Source organism: Zosterops lateralis, assembly GCF_965231275.1.
Source record: "Zosterops lateralis genome assembly, chromosome: 12".
Taxonomy (NCBI): Eukaryota; Metazoa; Chordata; class Aves; order Passeriformes; family Zosteropidae; genus Zosterops; species Zosterops lateralis.
Genome location: NC_139772.1, coordinates 14,097,202 through 14,121,783, shown reverse-complemented (window position 1 = coordinate 14,121,783; position 24,582 = coordinate 14,097,202). Strand labels below are relative to the sequence as shown.

The 24,582-nt window shown below is 44.9% G+C and overlaps 3 protein-coding genes across 8 annotated transcripts in view; 2 read left to right on the top strand and 1 right to left on the bottom strand.

The window, feature by feature from the left end:
- The window catches only part of RSPRY1 (ring finger and SPRY domain containing 1), a 33,686-nt gene extending 24,038 nt beyond the window's left edge, over positions 1 to 9,648 (top strand). For all 4 annotated transcript variants that reach the window (XM_083869929.1, XM_083869930.1, XM_083869931.1 and 1 more), the window contains 6 exons: positions 469 to 612; positions 3,402 to 3,513; positions 4,551 to 4,653; positions 5,762 to 5,914; positions 8,002 to 8,106; positions 9,044 to 9,648. In XM_083869929.1, coding sequence (XP_083726055.1) covers positions 469 to 612; positions 3,402 to 3,513; positions 4,551 to 4,653; positions 5,762 to 5,914; positions 8,002 to 8,106; positions 9,044 to 9,140 — 714 coding nt within the window. In that variant the 3' untranslated portion in view covers positions 9,141 to 9,648. The remainder of the gene's footprint in view (positions 1 to 468; positions 613 to 3,401; positions 3,514 to 4,550; positions 4,654 to 5,761; positions 5,915 to 8,001; positions 8,107 to 9,043) is intronic.
- A 2,420-nt stretch (positions 9,649 to 12,068) lies between these two features.
- On the top strand, positions 12,069 to 19,416 carry ARL2BP (ARF like GTPase 2 binding protein). Of its 2 annotated transcripts, none has more exons than XM_083870548.1 (7): positions 12,069 to 12,114; positions 12,824 to 12,941; positions 14,954 to 15,012; positions 16,489 to 16,595; positions 17,225 to 17,310; positions 18,138 to 18,234; positions 19,348 to 19,416. In XM_083870548.1, exons 2-7 carry the CDS (start codon positions 12,904 to 12,906, stop codon positions 19,408 to 19,410), a joined length of 450 nt encoding a protein of 149 aa, XP_083726674.1. In that variant the 5' UTR covers positions 12,069 to 12,114; positions 12,824 to 12,903; the 3' UTR covers positions 19,411 to 19,416. The 2 variants fall into 2 exon arrangements, with proteins under 2 accessions (XP_083726674.1, XP_083726675.1); XM_083870549.1 differs by having other exon boundaries at positions 12,083 to 12,118.
- A 1,742-nt stretch (positions 19,417 to 21,158) lies between these two features.
- PLLP (plasmolipin) lies at positions 21,159 to 23,941 on the bottom strand (the record flags this gene model as incomplete). 2 transcript variants are annotated; one of them, XM_083870335.1, is made up of 4 exons in its annotated part: positions 21,159 to 21,778; positions 21,855 to 21,974; positions 22,344 to 22,517; positions 23,828 to 23,941. In XM_083870335.1, 4 exons carry the CDS (start codon positions 23,939 to 23,941, stop codon positions 21,665 to 21,667), a joined length of 522 nt encoding a protein of 173 aa, XP_083726461.1. In that variant the 3' UTR covers positions 21,159 to 21,664. The 2 variants fall into 2 exon arrangements, with proteins under 2 accessions (XP_083726461.1, XP_083726460.1); XM_083870334.1 differs by having other exon boundaries at positions 21,159 to 21,974.
- Positions 23,942 to 24,582: the final 641 nt, after the last annotated feature.

The window sequence follows — 24,582 nt, the reverse complement described above, 5'->3', positions numbered from 1 at the left end:
GATGGCTTTTCACTTACTTTGTGAACAGTTTGAGTCAAAATATGATTCTGTTCCTCTCTAACTCCTTCTAAAAACTTGTTTGACTACTTAGAGATGAATTTTCATGAATTAACATTAAATGGCTCCTTGTCCTTCCTACCAGGAATCAGTTGACAACCAGTGATGTAAGTTTTCCTGTCTTGGTTGTCTTAGTCTTTAAATTATTTCGGCCAACTTTCTACCTTCTTTTTTTTTTCTTTTTTTTTTTTTTTTTTCCTTGCCTGTGGCTTAACTGCTGGACAATTCTCAGTCTTGCCTACCCACTAGTTTATGTGACAACTACTGCTATAAAGAGAGGTCACTTTTGTCCAAAACACCTCTAAAGTTATGTTGGTATATTCTTATATGCAAGAAACTTGATCCAGAGAAGAAAGGCGTTTGTTTGAATGCTAATTTTGTAGAGACTGGATTTCTGCTTGGTTTTGGTAGGCACGATGTGATGCCTCATCCTTTGAAAGCGTAAGATGCACGTTCTGTGTCGACTCTGGAGTCTGGTACTATGAAGTGACAGTCATTACTTCAGGAGTGATGCAGATAGGATGGGCAACCAAAGACAGCAAGTTTCTCAACCATGTGAGTACCTGCATGTCATTGAGCTGGAGATGCAATGTCAGTATTTTCCTTCTTACAACATCTGTGAAAATAGCTCTGGTTATTCTGTGGTCATAACTGAGCACTTGATTGTTTCCTTCAATTTTTCTGTGTCCGTGAAGAGCTGTTTTTGCTGAATTTAGTGTACAAGAGAAGTCAGTATTGTTGTCACTACAGACTGACCCTGTTCGCCTAAGTCATGAGAGCTGCAGCAGAGACAGCTTATTATCTCCTGGCTGTTGTCTGGTAGCTACAGGGAACTTATTTCTTGAGGCATAATCTCTTGGAAATTCTTTAGATCACAGTAGTTACTGTCTGTTTCTGGAAGCAAGCAAGAAGTCACTAGGAGCAGCAGTTTCTCATACACTGTCCTTTACACAGGTCACCAAGCAGCCATTTCATCATTCTCTTTAACACATTTTCCTATTAAATTAACTTTAACAAGGGAAATAACTCAAATTCACTCTGGGATAAGATGGTATCATTGGGCTTGCTGGTAGCAGCAATATGGGACAGTCTTGGAATGCAGAAGCTTTTTAATTAAAAATAAGGATTACAAAAAGAATAAACCCTCTACCTTCTTGCCTTTTCCTGAGATTACAGAACAAGTCTGCTGTCTTATTTTATAGCTTGCTTTACTGTCCTTCTCATCCAGATAACTTTGTATCTTATTCTTAGTTCTAAGTACTCTTCTTCCTACTATTTACTTGTAAGATTATGTACTTGCTAACATTAAAGCAAAATGTGCTTTAACGTGCCCATGAAGTCCAAACATAGTCAATCATCATAGAGATGTCACTAGGTCTTCTTTCTTCTTAAATCTTTGCGCTGACTCTGCATGGGTGTTAGAAACTTTGTATGCTTTTTATGGTATGGTATAACTTGTTTCAGTATTTCCATAATAAGAAAGGGTAATGATTAGTACCCAAAAATCTTTTCTACCTCAGCTTAGAGTTAATTTTCCATGTTATCAGCCTTCCAAATGATAATTAAAGTTCATTGAAGTGCAAGCTAGAATTTTAGGACAAAAGGTACATTAGGCCTAGCCTAGTGCTGAGAATGGAAACACTGCTGGGATTTTAAGTTGACACTTCTACTGGCTAAGCTTGAGTGAGAAATTCACCTGTAGCCCTTCTTTACTGTTGTAATTGCATGGCTTTCTGTTCCTACTTGGAATTTATTTAGGAAAAGAATTATGTATTTAATGTAGAGGTAAGCAGTTAAAACTGCTCATTTCTGATTATTATAGAAAAAGTCATTCTACAGCTGAGTCAAACACAGACGCTAATATCAAGATAGGCCAAATACATACATGTGAGTAAATATTGATTGTGGTGGTATGAGATAAATACATTAGGGAGATGAAACAAGCACCAGTGGCAAGAAACCCAATGGGAATGCAATAGTAGCTTCTCTCACCACTTAACTTAGGTATTCCTGTGAGTTCAGAGGTGTTTCCCCATTTTTTCTAATTATTCGTGGAAATAGCATTGTCTCCTGCTGATGTATAACTTGCACATAATCTCTGTCACATCCAAAGTCTAGTCCCACATTTTAGCATGGAATTGAAGTGTGATCTAAGGAAAAAAAATTATAAACCATACACAAAATCAAAAAACACCAATCAAACAAATACCACACAGACCTGTGCTAAGCATGGTCCTTGTAGACACTGAGTGTAACAGAAACTGTTTGAAATAAAAGGCCATGTGTCTGCCTTTAGACTGCTAAGAGGCTTAAAAGATTTTTTTCCCCACTTACTGTTAAGGAGCTTGGTGTATGTGTATTTTTCTGTGTGTCTTGTACAAGGTATGAAAATGGGAGATGTCACATCTCTGAGTAGGATGGTTTTTCTATTGCTGCAGCTGTTTTGCTGGTGGCCAAATGCTGCTGTTATTAAATACATCAGGTGTGTGCCTGAAATACAAGGATATTCTCCTCTGGGTATGCCACAAACACAGGCCTCAGAAGCCATACGCCCTTTATTTACAGCATCTGTAACAAAAAGACTAGTCTTAAATATGACATTAAACACCCATTAGCTGGGCTTAGCTTTAATTTGGGACATGGGAGGCTTGTGTACTGAGATGCTGTCTGGTATTTGCACTCCAGACAAACCATGCTGAGCACGAGGAAGTTACTTACTTTCCATAATGCTGTTTGGGCTTCATGGTTGTCTCTGCTACATGACAGATTTTTCTCCCACACTGAAACTCTTCGGTTTTGTATTTGCCTTGGACCTTAGGGCTATCACTTGATAATGCTTTCACAATTGGAGGGAGGCTGGCAGTGAAAGGGACACAATATGCAACAAATTAGGTGAAGGGGCTGTGTGTTTGTTCTGTTGGTGTACTGTGGGTTCTGGTGGCACATGGATATTTTGTGGGGAAGGCATTACAAGTTTGGTACTGGGACTTCAACATAAGAGAGTGGTTGTTATTCTGTGGTGACTTTAAGATGCAAAAATTTAACCTGTTTGGGTACTACCCTACTGATTTTCAAATACTTTAACAGACAGGAGTGATTTGAGGTCACAGAGAATGGAAGACACTTTGGAAACAATATCCCCTTCTCCCTTCCTCCCCACCCCAACAAATTCCCTTTTGATGTGAAAATTAAACTAAAACTGGTTTGAAGAAAAAGATTACCTTGAGGGGAAGACAGAAAGGAACCTTTCCTGCTCCTGGAAGAGTGGTTTGGTGAATGAGACTAGACTTTAGCCCCTGTGTGTGAGGAATGGCTGCAGGCTGAGCTGTGTGCTCTCTCCACAGGAAGGTTACGGCATCGGGGACGATGAATACTCGTGTGCGTACGACGGCTGCCGGCAGCTGATCTGGTACAATGCCAGAAGTAAACCACATTCCCACCCCTGTTGGAAAGAAGGTATCCAGTCTGTCTTCTGCTGTTTTATCTCAACTGGATTTCTGCACAGGATTTTTTCCCCTTGCAGGTGTTTTTTCATAGGCGTGAACAAAGCAGTTACTGCCTAATTCTGATGATCATAAAGGTTTAATAATTACTGTTTCTTAAGAAGTGATTGAAATGAGCACAGTGGGCACTAAAGTCTTGTTCCCTGGTCTGTGTAAAGAGACTCCTGTTGGTTAAACACTTTTTCTTTTCAAATGCATAGTGAAAATCACAGCACCAATTAATATTGGACATTTAATCATTAGACTTTTTTCCACTTGTTTGTAGTCGTACACAACAGAGTTGAAATCTTCCTTTCTGAGTTAAAAGAGCTGTTTTAGAGAAGGGGAAAAAACCTTGATCTCTGAATTAGACTTTTTTTTTCTTTTTTAAGGAGGAGTTGCACTGTCTTGCTTACTTTAAATTCTTGGATAACTACTTGGACAGCAAAGTTCTGTTCTTGATCTCAGCTTTGAAATCTTGGTAGGATTCTGTGCATGCCATGCTTGTGTGAACTGTGCCGCCTTCTCTTCTATTAAAATTTTCCCCCAAGGATGGCTAAATTAAAACACCTCTTAAAAATAAATAGCACAAGCATATTGGAATTTTTTTCCTCAGAACACCCACTTTCTAAAGTCTATTTTCAACAGGTGTAAAATAGCCAAGGAGTGGCAGAGTGCAGCTTTCTTCTGGCTTTGGCAAATATTCTGCAATACTTCTACAACTATGTTGTATTAATGCTCTGGCAGACTAAAATACTTAAATTTTTTTACTGTTTTCTCCTGGGTTTTTTGGTTTTGGTTTGGGTTGGTTTGGTTTGTTTTGTTTTTTTGTTTTTTGTTTTTTTTTAGTTACTGTCTGTACCAATGTTTCTTCTTTTGTGCTTTTGCAAACAGTTCCTTTTAAGTAAGACAACTCACAGTGACATATGTGATACTTGAAACAATAACTGTTTCAGCTGTTGGCATTTAACAGAAATGAAATCTTTAAATTATTTTTGTTTTGCATGTAAGGAGACACAATAGGATTTCTACTAGACTTGCAAGAAAAGCAAATGATCTTCTATTTAAATGGAAACCAGCTTCCTGCCGAGAAGCAAGTATTTTCATCTGCTGTGTAAGTATCTGCTCATTTGAAAGGACATGACCTCTGTGGATAATTGTTTTAATTATATGAAGAGTTTTCAATTTGAGATGTAAATTTATATTTACTTTCCTGAAGCCATCATTAAGCAAGTTTCCCCATTGAAAATTGCTTAGAAATCAGTAAGAAGGATATAATTTTACAGGTGGATTTCAGGGCCCAAAAAAAAAAACTTTTGGACTTTCCAAAGGTATGTTCAGCTCAGTGTTTTATACTGTCAAATTAGCATAGCATTAAAATACAATGAGGCTGCAGCAAAGATGAATAATTTTCTGGTGCCTGAGGAATTTATCTTCTGAAAAATAAAGCCTATCTTGTAAATGTTGGAGAGGGCTTGTTAACTGACTGCCATTCACTGGGGCCAGCTCCTGGAGCAGCATATTGAATATTCATCAGAGGATGTCTCTTGGTAGCATTTCAGGCAGGTGTTGGGCTTATTTTGCCAACTGTTGTTAAAATTAACTCACGGTGAACTCCTCTAACTCTCATAGGGAAGTTCAGCATTTTACTTCAGAAAAGATAAGCTGGTGTTATACTTGAGAAGGCAGCTTCCTATGCAGCTTAATTAAACATTACGGTACTTTGTCAGTTATTCCTACCAGGCTAATAATTTCATCCATATTTTCTCCTCAAAATAAAGTTCAAGATGCAGAAAAAGACTAGTTCAGTTTAAAGAGCTGCTGAGTATCTTTATTCAGCTTTAATGCTCTGTTCTTTGAGTATGGAACTAACTTGAGTACTTGTTAGAACTTGGTGTATTACTGAGCTTTGTCCCTTCCAGTAAATTTGAGAGGTGATAGGTGTGGTTTTAAAAATGTGACTAATCATATTGTACAGTAGGCAGCCTTTATTGGCTGACTCAGTAAGAAATTCAGATAAATCCCAATAGTTAATTCAAGAGCTTAGAACTAAACTAGGTAAGTATATGCAGCTGCAACTTGATGCTCTCCCAGTTAGCTGCAAAACACTGGTATTAAACTTGTCTCTGTCTCAGGGTGTCTTTTCAAATGGTAATAGTAACATGTCTGAAAGCTCTACTATTGTTTAAGTCATTCTAAAATGCCTGTTCATCATGTTGCAGGTCGGGTTTTTTTGCTGCAGCAAGTTTCATGTCCTATCAACAATGTGAGTTCAACTTTGGGGCAAAACCATTCAGATACCCACCACCAATGAAGTTTAGTACCTTCAATGATCATGCTTTTCTGACAGCAGAGGAGAAAATCATTTTGCCCAGGTAATCCTCTTACTTGTGTGTTTGCATGCAGAGAAATAAAATGTTTTCAGTTGCAAAGTCTTGCCTTGTACTCAGCAAATTCCTTATGGGGTCATTTTTCCATAGGTTCCTCTTCTAGAATGATGAGACAATAGGCTCCAGTGCAATTTCATCAGTAGGGCAGGAGATATGCAACTGAAATCCATTAAATTAAAATATATTTTGTAATATTAAGATGAGATAAATTAAAATGAACTAGTACCACACAGTAAAGGAATTTTAGTAGAAATACCTTCTGCCATTTAAGGTTTATTAGGTTGATTGAGGAGGAATAGTGTTATTTAAAAAAAGATGTCCTATTTAAATTTGACCTAATTTGTGGTGTTGGCAGCATGGAGATGCTGAATGATTTTAAGTCTTGAAATTGTCCTGATCCTGATGAAAATTTCCCTGTTTTTGAATGATAGTACCGACAAAAGTTATTCCAATTTAGAAGTGTTTTCCCACCTAAATATAATTCAACCTAGATAGAAACAGATCTGGATACATTCTTCATTAACTTTTACCAAACTTCTAGCAAGAATGAAAACTAATAGCTCATGTGATTCAAGTTATTAATAATAAACGGTGTACAGTGTAACCTATGTGGTGTACCCTGTATTTCCAGCTTTGTCTGAAGATGGCCTCAGACCGGTGCTGATGTATGTGACTGAAATAATCTTAAATTGCAACTAATTAAGTGGGGTTGTTGGAGAAGGTATCCCTGGCTGTAATAAAATTCAGAGACTGGTTTTGAGTTATCTAGCTTTGATCAAGTGTATTTGAGGTACTTAAGTATCCTAGAATAAGAAAAGAAAAACCCTTCTGGGTTCGAGTCACACATTGGCAAAGTTTGAGGCTTGGGATATTGTATTTATGCAGAGAAAATCAAATACAACTTGCAAAATCATTTTGTGCCTACCTATAGCCAGAGTAAATTATTTCTGCTTGTGACTGCAGATGCTTTAGGTGAGTCTGAAGTTGTCTTTAACATGATCTGTTAGATACAGATTTGTCACCCTCCCTTTTCAAGTTAAGTGTTCTGTCTTGGTAGTGTCCCACATGGGATGAGAGGTTTGTAGTTTGTGGCTGATGCTCAGGTGGGGTTGATGTTCTGGCACGGCTCTTCCAAAGTTCAGGCAATAGCTGTGAGAGCTGTTACATGATTATGCCAAAAGATGAGAGACAAACTGGGGGAAACTGGTTTCCTGTTGATGCCTGACTGGTGAAACTTGGCCTCCTGTGTTACAGACTCTTCATTATGCAATAGCGCTGAAAGGCTCCATTCAAGGCTGGACACTTGTTCTTTTTGTAAACAAAGATCATCCCTGTCCTACAGCCTGAACTGCTTGGAAATGATAAGCCAATCCTAAATTAAAAGATAGCTTTAATCATCTTAAAAGTGATAGGAGATAAGGCCAAGCTCTATATGAGTGGACCCTAATTATCCATCACAGGATTTAACCTAAACTCATGCAGAGTTGTGCTGAATTTGGTGCATCTGGTGTTGGGGCAAGACATATCACCTTGCCATCGAATAGTTGTGATGGGTGTTGTGTGTGTGTGTGTTCCAGGTGGGAAGTGTCTTATTTCATCCAATGAGGGTTTTTTCCTATTTTCTCTCCCTTGTCGCTGCTGCCATACTGGGATGTTGATTTAATTTGCAGGATTTATTTTTTTAAACTGTGTTAGAGCATTATAGGGTTTCTGTACATTGTTGATACATGGGTTTCTGAAGTTTATTTGTTTGGGGTTTTTTTTCTTAACTCCCAAAGGTACCCAGGTACAAAAGAACCATTTCTTTAAGTGTTCAGCTGTGGGAACTAGGAGAATTGTTATTTAATCCCCTCTTTGTCCCTTTCTGACAGACCAGAATAGGGAATCAGACTGTTTTGCAGGTCTCTGGATGTGTTAAGCCTCTTTTTGTGGGCAGCTGTGATCGATGTTTATCAGCAGTGTGGTGTAGCACTGCTACAAGTGTTATCTTGGCCTTGATGCAATTCTCAGAATAGTTTTGAATCTATTGCTTTGAGTCAGACTAATTTTGGGGGATCTGTCTCTCCCTTCAGACACAGGCGCCTGGCTTTGCTGAAGCAAGTGAGTATCAGAGAGAACTGCTGCACACTTTGCTGTGATGAGGTAGCAGACACAGAACTCAGGCCATGTGGACACAGGTAAAACCTTAAAAAAAAAAATCCCAATCCAAAGAAATAAAAAAATGTGTGTGTGATGTTCAGCCTAGATGAGGCCATATGCCATCCCTACTCATCTTGATTGATTCCCCAGGATAAAGGAAATAACCTTCCTTCCTTTTAAGGATGCAGTGTGTTGAGGTTAAAGACAGTATTCCCACTATTCCCCTCATCCTAGACCTGAGCAGATTGAACCTCTAACTGTGTGTTTATTTGGAGAACTACAGAGGCTGCATCTGTGTGCTGCCTTGGGCAACTGAGTCTTATTTCCCTAATGTCAAAAGCTATACTGATTAGTACTTGATACTGGTGCTCTGAAATCCAGATCACATGAAGAGAGCAGAAAATTCATAATATACTCACATACTCCCTAAATGTTCAACAAATGGATTGTCTCAAGTCACAAATTCCTCTAAAAGCTAAAAATGAGCAGTATGAGTTATACCATAATAGCACCTTCCTGCCTTTAAGCAGCCTACTAGGAAATTAATCCAGTTAAGTCCAGTTCCTTAGAGTTTTAGAGCACTCATGGAAGGAATCTTGCCATATTTCTAGATGCTGGAAAGTTAAAGAGATGTGTCTGGTATGTGCCAACAAGAAGTGGAGAAGTTGCTGCAAGGCACTGGGGCTGCTGCTCTCCAGAGCAGAATGAGTGCTAGGATTAATGAGCACAGGGAAGTGGGATCCTGACAACTGCAGGAGCAGCTGCAGGTCTGGGAGATGTTGAGCAGCAGGAGCTCTTCTCAAAGCCTGTAAATGGATCCACAACACCTGACTTGCAATTCCTAATCTCCACACTGAGGGACTTGACTGTGCCTCTGGCAGGCTGACTAAACTGCTTAGTGTTTGTATTTTGTTGTTGTTGATTGTTTTTTCATACTGTAAAAGCAGGCTTTAACTGTTTTTTCTTCTCCTTCAGTGACCTGTGCATGGAGTGTGCCTTGCAATTGGAGACCTGCCCTTTGTGTCGACAGGAAATACAAACCCGAGTCAGACAGATCTCTCACATTTCATGACACGTGGAGAAATACCACAGACTTGTTTTTAATGAACTCCAACCAATACTGAAAGGGGAAAGCATCTCTAGCCAATCTTTATGCACATAGAACCATAGCCACGGCCAGATTTCATGCTAACCTGTAATCTGTTCATCTTAAAACTGAAATCTTTAATGAGCTCTTCCCAGCTGCCAGCAATGGGAGCTGGTTTCAGCAGTCAGGAGCTGCTATGGCTATTGGTTCCTCCGAGCAAGAGCAGAGGAAGTTGTCTCTTCTTCCCCTTTTCCTTCTCGCCTGTCGCAAGTGCTGAAAAAATTTGCACTGGAAGTACACATACAATGCATTTTAGAAAAGAAGAGAACATAAGTATTTCCTAAAACAGGGCCGTGCTGGCTTGTGCTCAAAAGTCTCTATTTTTGGCAGAAGTCAGTACTAAAAAGAGAATGCCAATGTTTTCCTGTTCAATGTAGCCTCCTGCTGGTCAGAGACTCTGTATTTTCCAATATTAAACTGCTCAAAGACTGAATCTGTACACAGACTGATTTGAAAAGACAGTGTGGAGACTGTAGAGAAACTCACAGGTTTTAATAACTTGGTGATTCCAAAGAATGTTCTGATTTGTTTTTAAATGTTAAAAGATCAGTGGTATTTTCAAGTACATAACGTTTCTGATGCTTTTAACTTCAGTACCCACATTTTTTTGTGAGGTTATAATTTTCAGGAGGTATTCTTAACTAATTATAATGCTGGACTGGAATTAATTTGATATTCTGGGTATTTTTTAAGGTATCATCGAACATCTTTTTTAATTAGTGTTGTTTTTGAAAGTTAGCTCAATTTTTCCAAATTGAATATATCTTAAAATATTAGAGGAGAATTCTGGACCAGTTTATTTAAAACAAGGTTATTTGGATAGCAATTTCAGTCTTATTCTTAACTCTTTAAAAAATGCACCTTGCTTGCCACGTGTCAGTCCTGCTCTGAGCAGGTTTGGGGCCACACTTCCTATTTTTGGTAGGGATCATACAGTGGGAATCTCTGCTCCACTTTAATTACACATTTGTGATGTTTGTATGCTAAGGATGCACTTCAGTAGGCAGCTCTTGAGTTTTACTAGGTTTCTACAAGGAATCAGGGTTCACAGCTGGTGTCAGTGAAGTAGCACAAAAATCAGTGGGGTTCTGCTTAGTTTGCACCAATGGAGGATGTGATTCGCTCTTCCAAGTCTTGCACCGGTTGATTTTTTTAAAATATCTGCCTGTGGATAGTGTGGAACTTCACTAATTCACATACAACTTACACCAAAACCATCCCACTTCTTGGCAGTGATTCAGCAGCAGAGGCTGTTGTAGTGAATTCTCATGGTGTAATGTAGCTTATTTTAAAAATAATTTATTATCTTTGTACTATGAAGTACTGACAAAGCAGAGCTGAGGCTGCTTCTTCTGCTGAGCACTCTGTCTTCCTACAGACCTCAGCAGGAGCTGAGAGCTCTGCACACAGGTCCCAGAAACCAGCTCTCTAGCAACTCCTTTCACCTTCTGCCTTTGCTAACTCAAGGGTGCTGAACTTCATCCAGAGATGTGTGAATTAGGAAAGTTCTGTCCATCGTTTTCATGTTGACTTTTGTCCAAATATAGACTGAATCCAGCAGCAGAGTGCTGGGTAGTGTTTTTGCTAAAATGTGGATTCTCTTCCACCTTGGATGCCTGGCTTGATTAAAGTCAGACTGGCAAATCTGTGCCACAGGGATCTCATTTCCTCACTGACTGTACTTTACAATGTTTTCTGTATCCATGTTTTCAGTCAGGGCCGAGTCCTTTCCAGCTCAGTGTTCAATGAGCAAATGTGACCGTCATCACTGCCATGAGGGTGTTGGAAATTCAGAATCACCTGAAGTTTTAAGCGCTTCCAAATGCAATTATGAGGTTTTTATCCCTAAGGTACAAAGTCACAAATCATACTTTAGGGAAGAGGTAGGACAGAACCCTTTTGAACTCTGCCTTAATAGAGTCTAGTAATTTCAGGGCTTTGGTTTCCCTGGCCAGGATTAACTGAGGTAAAATTTTCAGAAGTGCCTAGGACTCCTAACTCGTGTATCAACTGCTGTATGAGATTAAGGTCTTCAGGCCCAAGTCCACAACGGCTTCTAGGCATCTGCTGTCCCCTTGGACTGCAGGTGACCCTAGAGCCTCGCTGCCTTTGTGGACACGGGACTATGTGTCTGCGTTCTTTATGGAAAACCTGTGAATGCTTTGGAAAATTTTGCCCCAGACCGTCTTCCATACAGCTGGTGCTGGGCAGGGGAAGCCAAGGGTGGCAGAGGCGGGAGCTGTGTTGCAGAGAACTGTCCTGTTCATTTCACAAAGGGAAAGACTGTATACTTTGACTGGCTTTCTGCCGTCATCCGGGCCGGGGGCGATTCTGTCAAGCTGGATACTCCATGACCCCGCTCCCTGCGCCCCCAGGGCTTTGGGGAGGGGAGCCGGTGACTCCACAGGCCCTCAGCGGGGGAAATGAATTGTAGCAAAGTTGTCCATTCAAAAATAAAAACATCTTGAAGGCTGGTTGTTGTTCTCTAATTCCTTTTCTGCTGAGACCGAGCTGCGGGTCTGCGCTCCCGTAGGACATTCGCGCCGGGCGGGCCCAGGTCATGGTCTGCTGGGCTGCAGCACCTGGCGGGCTGCCCCCAACCCTCGGAGCTCTGCTCTCTGATGGGAAATCCGCTTTACCGACGCCGTTACCAAGCAAACAACGCCTGTAACAAGCCAATACTGCTGTCTCCTGTCCCTCCCTCAGGCCCGGCGCAGGACGCGCTCCCCAGCCCGCCATGGCGGCGGCTCCGCCTTCCCGCGCGGCCCTGCCGCGCTCTGATTGGTCGGGCGGGCCCAGCGGGGCGGGGGCGCGCTGTGATTGGCCGCGGGCGGGGCGGAAGAGCGCGTTGCCCCGGAGACGGCCCGAGGGGCGGGGGCCGCGCGCCGGGCTGAGGGCGGTGGGTGCGGGCGGGGCGCGGGCCCGGCGGCGGGAGGGGACAGGGCACCGCGGGCCGGGGACACGGGACACGGGCCTGCCACTGCCGGGGGCTCTGCGGGGACAGGGAGGGGGACGGCCCGCTGCACTGGGGCCGGAGAGGGAGGGAGTGAGGCGGGCTGGGTGCCTGCGGGGAGGGACGGCGCTGGAGGGCTTTGCCCCCTCTCGCCGGGGCCCGGGATGGGGATGGGGAGGGCTCAGCTCCTGCTGTGCTCGCGGTGGTGCCCCGGGGCTGCTCCGGGCCCGGCGGGAAGCGGCGGGTTCCCAGCGGCCCGGGGTGTCGTGTGCCCTGTCCCCGGCACTGCCCGCAGCCCTGGGGCCGCTGTCCGGGCCTGGCCTGGGGCACACTGAGCGGGGCGGCACCTTTACCTTGTCTGACTGTATTTCTGTAATGGTCAGTCATAGATGCTTCAGGAGGAAAGATGTAGAGGTGACCCAACGTCCCTTTTATAGGGAATGGTTGCATTTTGAGCCTGTTCTCTGAATAGGAAGAGAAAGTTTCTGGATTATTTGGGTTATTATAGGAAAGTAGTAGTAATAATTTTGGAAGAATGTGATGTTGGAATTCCTGCGTTTAAGAATTAAAATTTATCGCCTGATTTGCATTTTGGGGAACGTATGGCAGTTCAGCAATTGAATTTGTATTAACACTAAGTCATGTTATTCCTTAGCACTTTGGTCAAAAAGAAGAAATAACCACTAACAGCTGAAGCACACAGATTGTCTCTTCCACTCTGGCTAGGCAGGAACAATGGACACTTCTGATGGAGAAAGTTTGGGTGTAGCCACGTGAGTATGCTACATTCTCCTGTGTCAGATTTTCAATAAGCTAATTGCTAATTAAAATACCTTGATAGGAATATAATTACATAAATTTACACCATACTGTTTAGCAGATGCTGCCTGCTGGGGGAACAAAGGTGCAGAATGCAAAGCTGCAGGAGGGAATAACATCAGTGCAGAGTTTAGGTGAAGTCAAACTAAGTATCACTGTGGTCAATGTAGGACTGGGCAGCTCTGCTGAGAGGTCAGAGCAAGCCTTGTAAGGCTGGAAATTGCTTTTTCTGGTGTTTGTTTTAAATTCAGTATTTCTCTTGTTCAAGAGTGTTTTTGGTTTTATGTCGCTGATGCTGAGAGGAGACTCCTCCTCTGTGTTTGAGTGTTCTCCTTCTAAAACTCAGCCCACTCACGGGTGGCCTCCACCAGATTTCACAGTGGCAGATGCTGAGATGCTGCTTCACCCACAGTGTCTGCCGTGCTCCTCCCCCAAGAGCTGTGGCAGGAGGGGACCTGTGACTGTCCCTCTGTCGTGCGCGGCTTTAACCCTTTCAGCCTCAGACTCTGAACAGCGGCACCGTGTGCTGGCCCAGACTGGCTGTTATGAGGTGACAGGGAATTGAACCGCAGGGTTGGTGAGCTCGTGTCTCTGTAGGCGTGTGGATGCACGTGTGCTGTACGAGGAGATGGAATTGGGTTCTTTTGGAACAGTTTTAATTCCGTTATTTGCACAGGCTTAAACCAGGGTTTAAACTGACGTTTTTTCTGTTGCTGTTAGGACAAGCTGTAAAACCAGCGGTAGCATTTCTTTGGGGGTGGGGAAAGGAGTGGGAATTATCCCCGGCAAAGTCTGCGGCTGCTCCCGGGCTGTGCCGCCCTCTCGCGGGCTGTCCCGGCCTCGGCTCCGCTCCTGGAGTGGCAAGGCTGTTGCCAGGATATCGCCCGCTGAGCAGACGCCTTTCTAAATCAAAGATCTCTTCATTTTTCCTGATCAGAGCGAGCCTGATTATAGATAACTGTCGGCTAAACTACTGTTGCATTAATTTCACTGGAGTATTCTCTAATAGCAAAGTAACTTTAATGAGCTTTTCAAAATTTAGTCTGAAGGGCTATCCTACTCTGTTTACTAATGGGAAAGAGACATTCAATTGAATTTAAATGATGCTTTCACTGATCGAGGCGAATTTTTTTCTTAAAGACAAATGTCCCTGTTTCTTTGAGACTTCTTTCCCTCATGTGTGAGACAAGTTTGTCTTTCATCTCTTGGAGAAAATAGGAAGAGGTTATCTCCCAGTAAAGATGAGCTGTGGATGACAAAGACATCCTGTGGATTATTTCCTGTGTCTGAATAAGTTGCACAATAACAGATCCAGACTCCTGATGCTGGCACCAAAGATTTCTCCTCTGGATGAATTCAGATCCATAATGGTGTTTAATATTTGCTCATGATAGAATAGCCTTAGGAGATTATCCCATTTATTTGGCTCATATAAGGATGTTTCTTGCATAGGAAAAAAATTTAAGTTTCTTCAGTTATGTAATACTTGCCTGTACATTCAGTTTAAGTCGTTCCACAAGACCAAATATTTTAAAATAGTCTCTAGAGTGTCTACAGTTCTGTGATCACCATGTGCAGGAAGGAGAAATGAAACTGGTAGCAGCTGGGATTTGTGAGTTGGAAAAGGCTTAATTTGCTGTTCTAATTACACTCTTTACATTCTTTTGCACCAGAACTGGAATTACCTTGACAGTAATGCCAGTAAAACAATATTTATTCTTTCTTGCAATTAGGCAACTTACTGAGAGGAAATAGAGTAGAGGCCTGATGAGAATCTCCACGGAGCAGTCTTCTCATCATTGCCATGGATTATTTTGTAGGTTGAAACAAGGAAGTTTTTCAGTTATCTTGTAATTACTGCATTTATTTTTTACTTAGGCTTTTGTAGACACTTTTTAATTTTAACTTTAATTTCTGCTGTGATCAAAATATATATTTATGCAATCCTGTCTTCCTTTGCTTTCAGCTCCACCACTTCTGATGAGTTTGATGCAGTTGTTGGCTATCTGGAGGATATCATAATGGGTAAGGTCTGCAAGTAGGTACAGACAACAACAAGGCTGCTAAACCTGTTGCCAGCTGCTCTTCTGTCAATTAGCTAACATACAGAGCTCCTGCCTGCTTCATGGAAGCTTTCCTTTCTTTCTTACCATGAACCCCTAACCTAGTAGAGCAGTAAAAATATACATAAAATTCTTCTGTGTGCTTATGACTCTTGAAAATTACTTTCCACATCACTGAAGTACACTGCTCATTAGAAAAACAGTAAAGATGCTTGTGCATCTCACAGAGAAATCAAATCACTTTCTGGGATCTTTATGGAAGAGACTGTGAGAAGCAGCCTGCCCTTCCCCAGCTCTGCCCAAACTTCTGCTGACATGTCTGTCAGGATCTTCTTAGAAGCCACCAGGGTTTGTCTGGGCAGTTTTCTGCAGTGCCCAGCTGCTGCTGCTGCTGCAGGGAGCCTTTTGCACTCTGATATAAAGTGCCTGAGCTGCAGACTGGGAGCTGGTTCTATTCCAGCACTGAAAGCTGCAAGAATGGGGAACTTTATTTCTTTGTATCCAGCTCTAAAGCACAGACATGGTCACAGAATCACAGAATGGTTTGGGTTGGAATGGACCTTAAAGATCACTCATCTCCCCCTGCCATGGGAAGGGGCACTTTCCACTAGAGCAGGCTGCTCACAATCCCATCCAGCCTGGTCACCTGGCAGGAAAAGTGCTCAGTTCTCAGGGATGTGGTTTTCACTCAGAAGTCAGTGTGTGCAGAGAAGTTTTTTACAAGGTGTCAAGGCAGAATTCGTGCTGATCAGCATCATCTGCTTTGTAAGAACAGCCCATCATTTCTTTGATCACATCCTTCCCAGAGAGATGGAGGTTCTCGAGCCTTAGTTGCCTGGTGATGCAGCTGAATCTGGAGAAATGCCAACTAAACTAATTTGGAACGTGTCAGAATTTGGAAAGCTGTGACTGGTGTCCTTTACCAGTGTTCATAAGTAAACTTTTTATTTAGACCTGCTCTGTGGAATTCCATGGTGACCTACCACATTCGTTTGTACTCTTCTATTCTTCCACAACTGGAAAAAAAAATTCTTTGGCAATTGAATATTGAACCTGGGAGTTTCACTAATATTTTTAAATTCAAAGAAAAAAAACTTACTTTGAGCTCTTGTAGGGAAGAGGTATTCACTCTCATAAAAAATACAGATGTTTTGCTGAGTTTAGAGCCAAAACAGAAAGAGGTTCAGAATAAATAACTATTAATAAATGTAGAGCAGGATGACTGTTTTGGTAATATTTCACCAGCAGCCTCTGTTCTCTCACAGATGGCTCAGAAGTGGTGCTTTGGCAGCAGCTGTGGTGCTGATGTGATGAACTCTGCACGTGTGCAGGGCTCTGTGGTTACAGAGGGAAGTAGAGGACCAGTGAATGTGGGGTTTGTGTTACAGAAAGAATGACTAAACTCGTAATTCTGTGCTGCATTTCTGTTATGGCCCAGATGATGATTTCCAGTTAATACAGAGGAATTTTTTGGAGAAGCACTACCAGGAGTTTGATGACTCGGAAGAAAACAAGCTCATCTATACGGACATTTTTAATGAATATGTAAGATATCTTTTCCTATTTTTCATTTGTATTACTTTATTTTTTTTAATATAGTTCTCCCTTTATAAAATACTGAGCTTACGTGGAACAGATCCCAACATGCTCTTGCCTCCTCCAGAAGCACAGCCATGATCTGTGAGCAGCAAAAGTTTTTTTCTGAAGCTTTAGGTTCCTTTCTCATTTTCTGGAGATATTTTGGAAGTTGTGTAGCTCTCTTGAATAGAAATTTAGCCAGTTGCTGTAGTAAATAATGTGTGAAGACAAGGGTTCTTCTTCTCCATTTCTTCTATTGGATAATTCAATCACATTGTTTATGCAAAGCATAATCAAGAAACTAGACCAGTCTACTTTTCATTACCATTAAATGAGTTGGAAAAATATTTGTTACTAGATACAAATAGTCAGTGTTTATTCTCCCCAAGATCCCCCGCAAAAAATGTGCAGCTCTGTGCCTGAGAGCTGGTGTGAGGACAGAACCTGCCACACCCACTGAAGAGTCTGCAGTTGTGCCCAGTGAGGATCATGCAGAGTGTCAAGAAGGTGTCAGAGCAAGGATGCTGCTGGAAATCTGCTTCTGAAATCTGTTGTGATCTTACTGGGGTGGTTTGTCTGTTTTTTTTTTTTTTCAGATCTCTTTAGTAGAGAAATACATTGAAGAGAAGTTGCTTGATCGGATTCGTGGGTTTGATATGGTTGCTTTCACAGTGTCATTGCAGTAAGTCTCTGCTTTGCTTTTGGTTGAGGAGTGGCTTATGTGCCTTTCAGTACTTTTTATCTAGATTAAAGCTTAGGTTTGGCTGTTCTCCCTTTAGATAATGGTTGCACTTTAAAAAAGAAGTGTTCATGCAGGCAGTGGCTGACCACTTTTCTTGCATTCAGCATGTCCTGCTACTCTGAATTTCTGAACTGTCATGCTGAAATATGTTGGGTTAGAAGGGGTAGGAAGAGAAATCAGAATGAGACTGCTGGAGAATTTCTATATTTCTTGTCACTTTGAAGCCAGACTCTTAAAAGGTTGGGTCTTGTGTATCTCTTCCAGGCACCTCAGTAGCCTGGTGGTGTTTCAGTCATGTGGTTAAATTCCTTTATTGCAATTTTCATATGGAGCATTCAGAGAAGAGTTTGGTTTGTGTTCAGCTTTTGCAATGGGTTATTTGAGCTTAACCAGCATCCTGAAGAGCTGGTTTTTGAAAGATCACTGGTTTTCCCCTTGAATAAGAAAATCAAGTGTAATTTGGAACTGAGTATCTTAAAATATTTGAATCTGTTTAATTTTTCATGTTTCCTAAATAAACAGGTCTGGTTTTCAAGGACTGATATGATACTCATAGGTCTTGGATTTAGATAAATGTCGTAATGTAGTTGGATTGGAAATACTGCATGGTAATATTTGGCTGCAGTTTTGCTGTATGATAACCTACAATTACATTCTTGTTTAAATACTGATATTGTTCTACTTGTCTTTTTTGACCTTGTACTATTTTAAAATAATGAATTTTTATCGTGCAATTTTTTCATTCTCCAACTTCTTTTTCTCTGTAGACAGCACAAAGATGAAATGCCAGGTGATATATTTGATCTGCTTCTCACATTTACAGACTTTCTGGCTTTCAAAGAAATGTTCTTGGAATACAGAGCTGTGAGTATATCATGTTGTTTATTTTCATTGGCACAATGGCTCTTGGTTTTGTGTAGCTCCACCTGAGAGTGCCAAAGGAAAAGTTACTCCAGTAGGTCACAGTATTTAATCAAAGGTTGTAATGGAATCAAAAGAAAAAATACTTCACTGAATGGCTTTTTAAACTCATTCTGCACAGTTAATAATTTCTGGAAAACATGAATGAAGCTGGCATGTGGAGCAGCTCTTCCTGCTTTTGTGAACTTCCTGCATTTGTGAACGTTGTTTTCCAAATGAACAGAAGAGAACACTTTTTCACTGTGACAGTCTCTGAGCACTGTCACAGCTTCTTTGCCCAGAGAGGTTGTGGAGTCTCCATCCTTGGAGATATTTCAAAGTTGTGTGGACACGGTCCTGAGTGACCGTGCTTGAGCATGGGGATTGGCCCAGATGACCTCCAGAGATCCCTTTCCACCTTGGCCATTCTGACTCTATAGTATCTTCTTTCATTTTTTATTCCTAGTCTATCCAAAAATGAGCTTTTTAAGCCTCTTTCATTTGTTTTCTCCTCCTCTCTGTTCCAGCTGGAGAAATAAACAAAAATGCTAAGATTTTTGGATTAGGTTTTTCTTAGCAAAATGAAAATCAATGCTCTCCAGTGTCAGTCCAGTCCTGTCTGACAAAGAGCAAAAGAGTCACAGTTGTGGTTATGCCTCTGCCCTTTCCCCATCCCTGTGACTTTTGTGGAAATGGGGACAGGCTGAAGAGAAAGAGTCAGTCCATGTATCAGCAGCAGGAGGAGTTTCAGTTGGGATTTGCAGATTGGGGTCTCCGAGAGGCAAACAACAGGAGCCAGATTTCAGTAGATCCCTGAGCCAGCGGCGCAGCATTCCCAACCAGGTGGGAGCAAGAATCTGCTCTGGCATGGGCAGGCACTGGCAGGGTGACAGCCCCTCACCCCAGGGATTCCTGCACAATCTTGGGTTCACTTTCATTCACAGATGCTCAAGTAACTTGTAATTTTTATATCGGTTTGGTGCAGCAGAGAATGTATTGCCCATTTCATTTTTTGAAATGCTTATTCCAAACCATCGTGGAGTCATGGATTTCTTTTTTTTTTTCTCTTGTTTCTAGGAAAAAGAAGGTCGAACTCTGGATTTAAGCAGTGCGTTAGTGGTGACTTCATTAAACCATTAAACAAGTCATTCTGAAGGGAGTTCTGTTGTATTTTAAGCTAGGTCTATTCAAATTTCAGAGGTGAAAGGCAGAGAAGGCCGGGGCAGAGGGGCGGGACTCGGCTCCACAGCAGCAGTGAGGGAGGTGGGTGTGCGGCGGGGCAGCGCCGGGACTGTGGGTCCTTCTGCAGGGGGTGAAATCAAAGCTTTCTGGAATTTTTATACCCTTTTACAAAATGGATGAAAGAGACCGTGAGAGGCAGTCTTCCTTTCCCCAGCTCTACCCAAACTTCTCTTTACGCGTCTGCCAGGATCTTCTTAGAAGCTGCCGTGGTTTGTCTGGGCAGTTTTCTGCAGTGCCCAGCTGCTGCTGCTGCTGCAGGGAGCCTTTTACACTCTGATATAAAGTGCCTGAGCTCCTTGTTCTTTGTCCTGTCTCTGCTGAACACAGAGAACAGTTTATTCCTTCTGTTCCTGCAGCACCATTGCTTAACTGGAAATCATCCAGTTCCAGCCCCCCTGCCATTGGGAGGGACATTTTCCACTAGAGCAGGCTGCTCACAATCCCATCCAGCCTGGTCATCTGGCAGGAAAAGTGCTCAGTTCTCAGGGATGTGGTTTTCACTCAGAAGTCAGTGTGTGCAGGCAAGTTTTTCACAAGGTGTCAAGGCAGAATTCGTGCTGATCAGCATCATCTGCTTTGTAAGAACAGCCCATCATTTCTTTGATCACATCCTTCCCAGAGAGATGGAGGTTCTGGAGCCTCAGTTGCCTGGTGATGCAGCTGAATCTGGAGAAATGCCAACTAAACTAATTTGGAACGTGTCAGAGTTTGGAAAGCTGAGACTAGTGTCTTTTATCAGTATTTAAAAGTAAACTTTTTATTTAGACTTGTTCTGTGAAATTCAGTAACATGATCTCCCATGTTAATTTTTATTATTTTTTTCCTACTGTTCCTGTTTTATATATATATATGTCTATATATTCATAATTGTGGAAATTTGACTCTTGCTTTACTCACTGACAAGCAAATAAAGGCAGATCTGTCATTGGCCAATGCCATGTGTCCGGTTCCTTTTCAATTCTCACCTTCCATCAATTCAGTTGTGTTTCCTGATCCTGCCTCTGCAGACAACCTGGTAAAACTTTTCCCATGCAGAGCGTGCAGTAAGATTTGCAGTGTAGCTCACCATGCACCAGCTTTTGAGCTCAATCTACTTTTACTACCTTATACAAGGAGGGTGTGAAAAGAAAAGCTGCTCTGCCTGGCTGGGGATCACTTCTTGTTCTGACAAACAGCCAAAAGGTGAATTTGTGGTCTGCAGCACTCTGCAGAGGGAGTAGGATGGTTCTTCCCTCTCCTGAGGTGCTGATCTTGCCTGTGTTCCCAGAGCTTTTGCAGACTTCATTTTAATTTCTGAAAATGACCTGCAGCTAGTGGGTAAAGTTGAGTTGCTGGTTAATTAGGTGAACTCAGGAGTGTGTGGTGCTGAGCCAGGAAGAGGGAGTGATCAAAGCCTTGGTACCTCGTTGGTATTCTTGTGGTCTTGGATGCACACTCTGAGCATGTGTGTGCATAAAGCAATTAGAGGTGAACCCTGTGCACTTGTTCTTTCCATAGCCCACATGGGCTAACCCCACATGGAGTGGGAAGGAACAGCCACCTCTGCAGTGACATCTCCGCTGTCCCCACCATGCTGTATGTGCTGCCTCCTCTCAAGACAAGTTTTCTCATGACAGACTCCACTGCTGGATTTAGGAATGTTTTTATTTAAAGCATAAAATTCATATTCAAATTGTTAGAACTCAATACAAGAGCAGTTATGACTGCTTCCTTTGCTTTGCTTCCCATCTTCTGGCTCTGCCACTGTTTCTGCATCCCATTAATTGCATTACTTACACTGTAGCTGTGAATGAGCACTGAGGGGAGCCTGGGCTGGAGTTAGTGAATTTTAGTATTGGACTGTGCTAGATTGGCTGAGCCCCATCAGTGGAGCTGCTCCAGGATCCAGATGACCCCTGAGGATGAGCAGGAGCTGCAGCCCCAGCGAGTCCATGTCCCCCAGTGGCGATGCCAGTGGGGTTGTGCTGTGGGCACGTCAGCTGGAAGCATCACCAGAAACCACAGGGCAGCATCCACGTGAGCCAGTGCTGACCACTGCTGCCAGCACAGGCTGGTCCCAAAACGAGCCCTGGTGGCACACGAGGCTCCAAGCCACCAAGCCCAGTACAAGCTGGTGCAGAGTGGCCCGTGGCCGGGCTTTGCCGTCCGCTCCTTACGCGTGGTCAGTCACTTGGCTGGTGGCCGCGTTGCTGCCCAGCCCTTTCCAGGCGCGGAAGCTGAAGAAGGTGCTCACCCCATAGGTGATCATGGTGACACAGGCGAAGAACTGGAAGAGGAGCGCACCCCACATGTGAGCACGGCGGCTGCCCCAGCCCCGGCCCTCCCCTGCCCGCGGTACTCACGGAGGCGGCGGCGCGGCGGTTGTAGTCCCACTGCCGCCAGGACGTCGGCTGCACGGCGGCCGCGCACGTCACGAAGGCGGTGATGTACAGCACGGTGGCCACGGCGTTGGAGATCATCAGCTGGGGAAAGCAAAGAGGAGGCCGTGAGGTCTGGGCTCAGGCCTTGTGCGTGCTGAGGTGAGGCAGGAGCAAAAGGCTCAGGTTCGCATTCCTCCCTATTCCCACATGAAATGCTCCCCTGGTTGTGCTGGGGAGTTTTTGGATGACACCACAACTGCAGCAGTTGGTGGCTGTAACTTTCCAGATTGACACGGGACTTTTTGGTTTGACCATTTTCTAAGCAATTCAAGGGCAGGATGAAACAATGTCACTGTGCTAAGTGCGGGGGACTTGGTTCCGTCAGCCCAGAAGAGACTGAAGCCTTCCCAGACTATCTTACCAAGATGTTTCCCTCTTGGGATCCCCCCTCACTCCCTCTCAACTACCCACCACGAGGGGCCAGGGGATCATGTAGAACTTCTGATGAAGCTGCAGGAGGTAAATCACGAAGAAAAGGAGGGTTAGTATCCAGAAGAAGAGGGACACAAACATCACCCAGCCATAGGCCGCGTGGAGGTGGTACGTTGTGGCGGCGATGAGAGACCACACCAGTAAACCCAGCACCTGTGGGGTGAAACAGGGAACGTGTTCAGGGGCTGGTTCCTGCAGCAGGAGCACAGAACATCGCCCACAAGTCCAGACACACCAGCACCACCAGCGGCTGGGTTGCCCTCCCTCCAGGAAGGCACACTCGGCAGGAGAAGGGCTCCTTGGAAAGCCGCCGTGCCCCTGTGTGAGCCCGCACCGCTCATTGTCATGGAGGAAACACAACAGCCTTTGTCCTGCCCGCGCCCCACGCCCTGCTGCTCGGCCGCCCCGACAATGCCTCCTTGTCCCTCACATCCATTTCCAACACTCGTGATCGCAAAATATGTGCCAGGGAGAAACATGTAGAGGGGGCTTCTGCAGGGGTGGGAGGTGGCATGTGTGAGCTGCCCCCTCTGGCTGCTGGCGAGGGAAAGCAGGAGCCTGTTTAACAGTCTGGCCTGAGCAAGGGGCTGCAGGGGTGGGACCGGCTGCAGGGTTGGACCGTCTCTGCTGAAGCTGGTCTTGCTTCCCTCTCTCTTTCCTGACGCTCCTACACGGCACCCCCAGCACATCCTTCCCAGCCCCTTCCCTGAGCGTTTGTCCCTGTGTCACCACCAGCACAGCCGTGCCCAGGGATCTGGAGCCAGGGGCCAGGTCTGTGCCAGCTGTTTCACAGCGGCTGCTCAGGGAACGTCCCACAGCGCTGTCCCGAGGAGAGGGGATGAGCAAAGAGGCTCCCACGCAGTGAGGCAGCACCGTGGGCAGGTCACAAGTGGCCCAGCTGAACAGACACCCCCGCGCACTGATGTGGCACCCGCGGTCCCGGGAGGGCACCGGTGGGGGATTGTTGTTGCCTCTGATGCTGAAGCAATAGAAAGGCGATGCTGCTGCTCCATTTGACGGCGCAAGGACCCTTGGGCTCCTCTGAGAGCAGCCGCCAAAGCCTGGGAGAACAACCTGGAGAGCTAAGAGTGTTCCAGGGAGCGTGAGAGCCTCACGAGCAGCCCCAGCGCGCCTCACCTGGAGTCACTGGGCTCCACACTCGCCCCGAGCCGCGGGCTGTGTCCTGCGGGATGCCCGTGCCTGGCACTGGGAACCGCCCGGCACCGAGCGGAGCTACAGCCGGCAAGGGGCGTGTGGACAAAAATCCGACTTTTCCTCCGGCTTACAGAGGGAAGGAGGAGAGAGGGGGCTGCGCTGTCTCAGGGGTGGGGATTAATTGGGTTAGACAGCGGAGATGGGGTCGGAGCGGCAGCCCAAGAGAACCCGGGCTGTTTGGAGCTGAAGAAAAGCCCCGGAGCGGGTGATGCCCTCCCCCCTCTCCGCGCCCCCTCCCCGGTACTCACGGCCTGGGCGCACATCAGCCACCCGAGCGGCGAGACCAAGAAGGAGCCGTCCAGGGCCGGGGGCGAGCCCGGGGAGGCGCTGCGGGCCCGCGAGGCGCCGGGCAGCCCCGCCATGCCGGCACGGCCCGGGACGGCCCCGGAACGGCCCCTCCGCGGGCGGGGCGCGGGAGGCTCCGGGGCGGCCGGGCTGAGCCCCGCGGCTGCCCCCGCCTCCGCCGGGCTGGCCCCGTGTCCCCGTGTCCCCGTGTCCCCGCACCGGAGCAGGGCGGCCCCGCCGTGACAGCCCCGCTCCCCGCATCCTGGCGATGCTCTGCCCGGGGCAGCACCTTGCCCTGCTCCGTGCTCACCGGGGACATTTGGGAACCTCCGGCGCATCCCGGTGCCTGGCGTTGCTCCTCTGCGGGGGCCGGGAGACGCGCGTCTCCTTGTTAAATCCCGGAATACTTTGGGTTGGAAGTGATCTTAAAGCACCTCGTTCCAACCTCCTGCCATGCAGGGACACGTTCAACTGGACCAGGTTGCTCCAAGCCCCTGGCCTTGGTCCAGCCTGGTCTTGGACACTTTCAGGGACGGGATAGCCACAGTTTCTCTGGGCAATCTGCACAATGCCTCATCCCCCTCCATTCCAGAGGATTCCTATCAGCCCGGATCTCGAGCTGGTCCCGGTCCCAGGACCCTCTGGGCTATCAGCACTGCTCCCAGTTCGGCGCCATGTGCCCAGGGCGCCCCGGGCCCCGTCAGGCAGCCGTTAATGC

Coding starts and splice junctions, on each gene's coding strand:
- ARL2BP (XM_083870548.1), top strand. CDS start 12,904: ATGGACACTTCTGATGGAGAAAGTTTGGGTGTAGCCAC. Junction 15,013..16,488: donor TCTGGAGGATATCATAATGG/GTAAGGTCTGCA, acceptor GTTATGGCCCAG/ATGATGATTTCCAGTTAATA. Junction 17,311..18,137: donor GCTTTCACAGTGTCATTGCA/GTAAGTCTCTGC, acceptor TTTTCTCTGTAG/ACAGCACAAAGATGAAATGC.